Source organism: Octopus bimaculoides, chromosome 12, assembly GCF_001194135.2.
Source record: "Octopus bimaculoides isolate UCB-OBI-ISO-001 chromosome 12, ASM119413v2, whole genome shotgun sequence".
Taxonomy (NCBI): domain Eukaryota; kingdom Metazoa; phylum Mollusca; class Cephalopoda; order Octopoda; family Octopodidae; genus Octopus; species Octopus bimaculoides.
The window spans coordinates 49,559,681-49,564,007 of record NC_068992.1 but is presented as its reverse complement, the minus strand read 5'-3'; the positions used below and the strand labels follow the sequence as shown (position 1 = coordinate 49,564,007).

General features: G+C 37.2%; 1 protein-coding gene across 1 annotated transcript in view; it reads right to left on the bottom strand.

Annotated features, from left to right (window-relative positions):
* LOC106872683 (uncharacterized) overlaps window positions 1-4,327 on the bottom strand; it is a 15,389-nt gene that overhangs the window by 1,266 nt on the left and 9,796 nt on the right. Inside the window, exons 2-5 of the mRNA XM_052972045.1 lie at window positions 4,159-4,251; window positions 2,904-3,053; window positions 1,077-1,265; window positions 6-163 (exon numbers count right to left, since the gene is read on the bottom strand). Coding sequence (XP_052828005.1) covers window positions 6-163; window positions 1,077-1,265; window positions 2,904-3,053; window positions 4,159-4,251 — 590 coding nt within the window. The remainder of the gene's footprint in view (window positions 1-5; window positions 164-1,076; window positions 1,266-2,903; window positions 3,054-4,158; window positions 4,252-4,327) is intronic.

Below are 4,327 nucleotides of genomic sequence, written 5' to 3'. Positions count from 1 at the left end.
CAGGCGTTACTTCCATTTATGTGCAACCAGTTAGTATTGATATCACCCGTGCATGAAACGGCCGTATAAGAACTCTCGTCGACACGGTTTGGTGAATTAGGGTTGAATGTACAACTGAGAGGTTGATTTCCCATCGAAGAAGTGATATAAACTGGTATTGTAACTGAAATTAATAGTATGTGAAATATGATAGCAGACCACATACTGAAAATACTAGAAGGGTTAGAGAATGTTGTTAATTATTTAGTTAATCAATTTAAACGTTTGTATAAAGCTGATAAACCTCAACAGAGAAAAATTAAGTAATACCTGTTATATATAAGAAATAGAAAATAATTAAAAAGAAGAAAAAGGTAGAAAGAAATAAAAAAAAAGTTAAATTTTACAGTTGTGAGATCTTTTTGTTGCCAAGTGAAGTCTCTGCTGAGTTTCGAACCGTAGATTTCAGATTTTTTTCTTCTCCAGAACCAGGGCCTAATGTATCCCCATAAAAGAAAATGTGTTCACAAAAGATATTAACGCTTGTGTGAATATTACTCGATCAATCAGCACTGGCTAACTTATGGCCAAATATTGTAGAACTCTCGGACGGACAGTAACAAGATGGTGAGCGAATCCAAATTAGAGTTGCGAGTGAGAAGTGTCAGCTACTTCGATTAATATATTCCATGAAAATCGTTTGTAGCAGACATCCATAATAAGAGAGCCTCTTCGCGGTCACGCAGTTCGCTAGAAACAACATCTGAATGCTTTTCAAATCACACCCAGTTTTATTTGATATGGAAAGTATATATATCGGACTTTGTAATCCTAGAAAACTAAACAATACGAGATGGTCACGGCTTGATTGCATTTTGAGACTGATCTGGAGCCGCACATTATCATCATCTTCGTCGTCATTGTCATCATCAGCGTTGTTGTCGTCGCTAATATCATCATCATCATCATCATCGTCATCATCATCATCATCATCATCATCATCATCATCATCATCATCATCAACAACACGAACAGCAACAACAACAACAATAACAACGCAACAACATCATTAACAAGAACAACAATAATCTACTGACCTGCTGGAAAAATATTAAATTTGACCCAGTTGATTCTGAATACATGTGGAAAGTCTATCTTTTTAGGGAGTGACTGGCACGTAGCTCTTCGGGTCCGCAGATGCTCATTCCTAGGACGCCACACTTTTCTTTGTCCCAGAAACGATTCGTAATTTTTGACAGCAGTCTCAAAAGACTCGTAATATAAACCTGTATTGGGAAGAAAGGATTTCTTCATCTCTGATTTCAGAGAGGAGTGCAAGAGAAACAGATAGTGAGAAAGCGAGGGGGATAGAAAGGAAAAAAGAAAAAGAGATTGAGAGGCAGAATGAGGGAGTGAGGGAGAGAGAGAAAGAGAGAGACGTGAAGCATTTACTTTCTTACAGCACAAAGTTTAAAAAGATGTGGAAACGGAAATATTTAAAGAATTCAAAGACAACAAATGTTTTTGACTCATCGCTGCCATATCATAATTACGAAGTGTAGCAGATTGTAAGAATCAGTAGAGCAGCAAACAATATGTGTTGTGTTGTTCAGTAATGCGTTTTTTATCTTTTATTTGTTTGACTGCGATCATGCTGGGGCACCACCCGAAAGGTTTCAAACTGGTACTTATTCTGTTGCCGAACCGCTAAGTTGCAGAGACGAAAACAAACCAGCACTGTTGTGAAGCAATGGTGAAAGACAAACACACACACACACACACACACACACACACACACACACACACACACACACACACACACGGAATGTTTCGTTCAGTTTCCGGCTACGAAATCCACTCATAACGCTTTGGTCGGACCGAGACTATAATTGTGACATTGACCCAAGATGTTGCACATTGGGATCGAACTCAAGGCCATATGGTTGGCAACCATTTTTCTTTACCGCACAGTCATACCTGCCTGTTTAATATTCATTAGTATTTTTCGACACGGTTTAGCAAGGATGAAAGCACAATGCCTTTGATCGTCGCTTGCCCTTCGGGTGGGAAGATGAAAAGTTCCACGTAGTTGGTGGGGGTGAACTGATTCCACAGATAATCAAACGGTTATGTGTGAAGAGGCAGTTGAAACATACGGGTATATGAGGTATGTGCATAACTGAAATATAGAAACTCATGAAATAAATATGCGTGTGTACATGTACGTGCATATGTGTGCATGTGCACGCGCAAGTGTTTGTCATCACATTGACGTCCAATTGGCAGCTGACGAGGAATTTTCTCTGGTTATACGGAATATGTTTTCCCTTCTCTCGTTAATGTCACTGCTCGTTGTTGATGTCTTGTTTGATTTGTTTTACTTATGTAAAGCAGTGCAAGGTCTTATTTTATATTCTAGTGTTCCTAGGTAAATAGAGTATATATTTGGGATCAGTTCCAACAAAAGAATTATGCTGGTGGCGAGACTGTTTTGCAAATAGTAATTGAAGAAGGGAATGTCATTAGTCAATACACGGCAGTTGAGTACATATATACATACATATCCAGATTACGAGTTCAGGTTTGCTCGTATACCTGTAATTATTGGGGGCATTGGAATATATAACACACCGCCCAAATACCAATTAGGCGTCTCAAAAACAGGAAGGAGAAAGCTGATTCGAAAACTACAGATCCAAGCTATCATTGGAAATGTAAAATTCTGTAAAACTTTCATATACAATGGGTTTCTTTCAATTTCCGTATACCAAATTCACTCGGCCTGATGCAATAGTAGAAGACACCCGCCCAAGACACCACACTTTGTGTATATGTAAGTTCGATAATGTTTATGTCCCTTGAGCGATTTCTAATTCCTATTTGAATATGTGTATGTGTATTGAGAAAATCGACGAAATACTTACGTCTTTGGCATGTAGGTCCAGAGTGACCAAAAAAACATTTAGTCCCGTTGCAATACCCATCGTTGTCGAAGTCACAGTCACCGATATCGAAGCAATGACATTGATATTTCAGGCCAATACCAAATCTGTCAACTCTAAATAAACATCCAGCTGAAAATTATAGAAACAAATGTGTAAAATTGGGATTTATCTTACATTACCCATCATTCAAAGAGTGAATTGGATATTAATTTCAATATTTAATATTTAGAGACCTAAATTTTGGTGGTAGGCTTTGGTCAAACTAGATCGCTCAAGGATCGAAAGTTGCCAGGAGCGGGCAGAAACTCAGAAGTGAGGAAAAATGGATGAGACAAGGCAAAGATATATATGCAGATGCCAGATATATGTATGTATATATGCCTCAGTCCTTCTTCAAAACTAGACACCAATATCTAAGCTTCGTGGGAACATAGGTGATAGATTATTTAACTATAGTAAGTTTTTGTCGGACGTTAGCCTTGGAAGTTTCAGTAACGAGTGATTGCGATATGCTTGAATTCTGTTATAACGAAATTGGGTTTATTTATACAAGGAATTTAGCTATTATTAAAAATGAAGATTGAGTAGGATTCTGATGAAGGGTACGAAATATAGGGAACCATGCTGGATTAATAGCCATAGATTAGAGGAAGTTATTTTAAAAACGATTAGCGATTTTATTGTTGTCTTAGATACAGAGTTAGATTAGAGGAAATTGAAAACTGGTAGAACAGAAAAACAAGTTTGTTGATGAAGCGTAATTGCAGGATGGACAGCTTGGTAGGAAGTGAATCGTTAAGTAAACCTAAAGTTATGGAGTATATCTGAGAGTCACATGAGAAGTCGGTCATAGTACAAGCGTGGGGGAAGTTTGTTAACATGTGTAAAACATGTTACGTAGTGGTTTAAGTTTACGAGTCAGGAGTAAGGTGCGACTTTGGATTTAAAGATAATATGCATGTACTCATGTACATATATGTATATATTCATATATTGAATAACATATTAATTTATGTTGCGTAGTTAAGCAGCGGTAAACGGAAACGAGATGAAGTAAGCAGTACATGGCAGATATGTGATGGATGAATAGTGAAATATGCAGTATTTAAATTTGCTGAGAAAATTAGGAAGATATTTCAATTTGCAAACAACAAATAAACGATTAAAGAAGATTTATGAGATGTATAACAGGAAAATAAGACAAAGACAGAGAAACAGAAGGCATTTCACTTACGGGGTGTCCTGGAACAATTCCTTTCACACATTACGTTCATTACGGATTCGTCTCTTAGACAATCACCTTTCCTCCAATCACATCTTTGACTTGCTGAAACAATTTGAAAAAATAACGGAGTGTATATTTTGACATTTTCATGAGGATAATGATGATAATGACACTGATA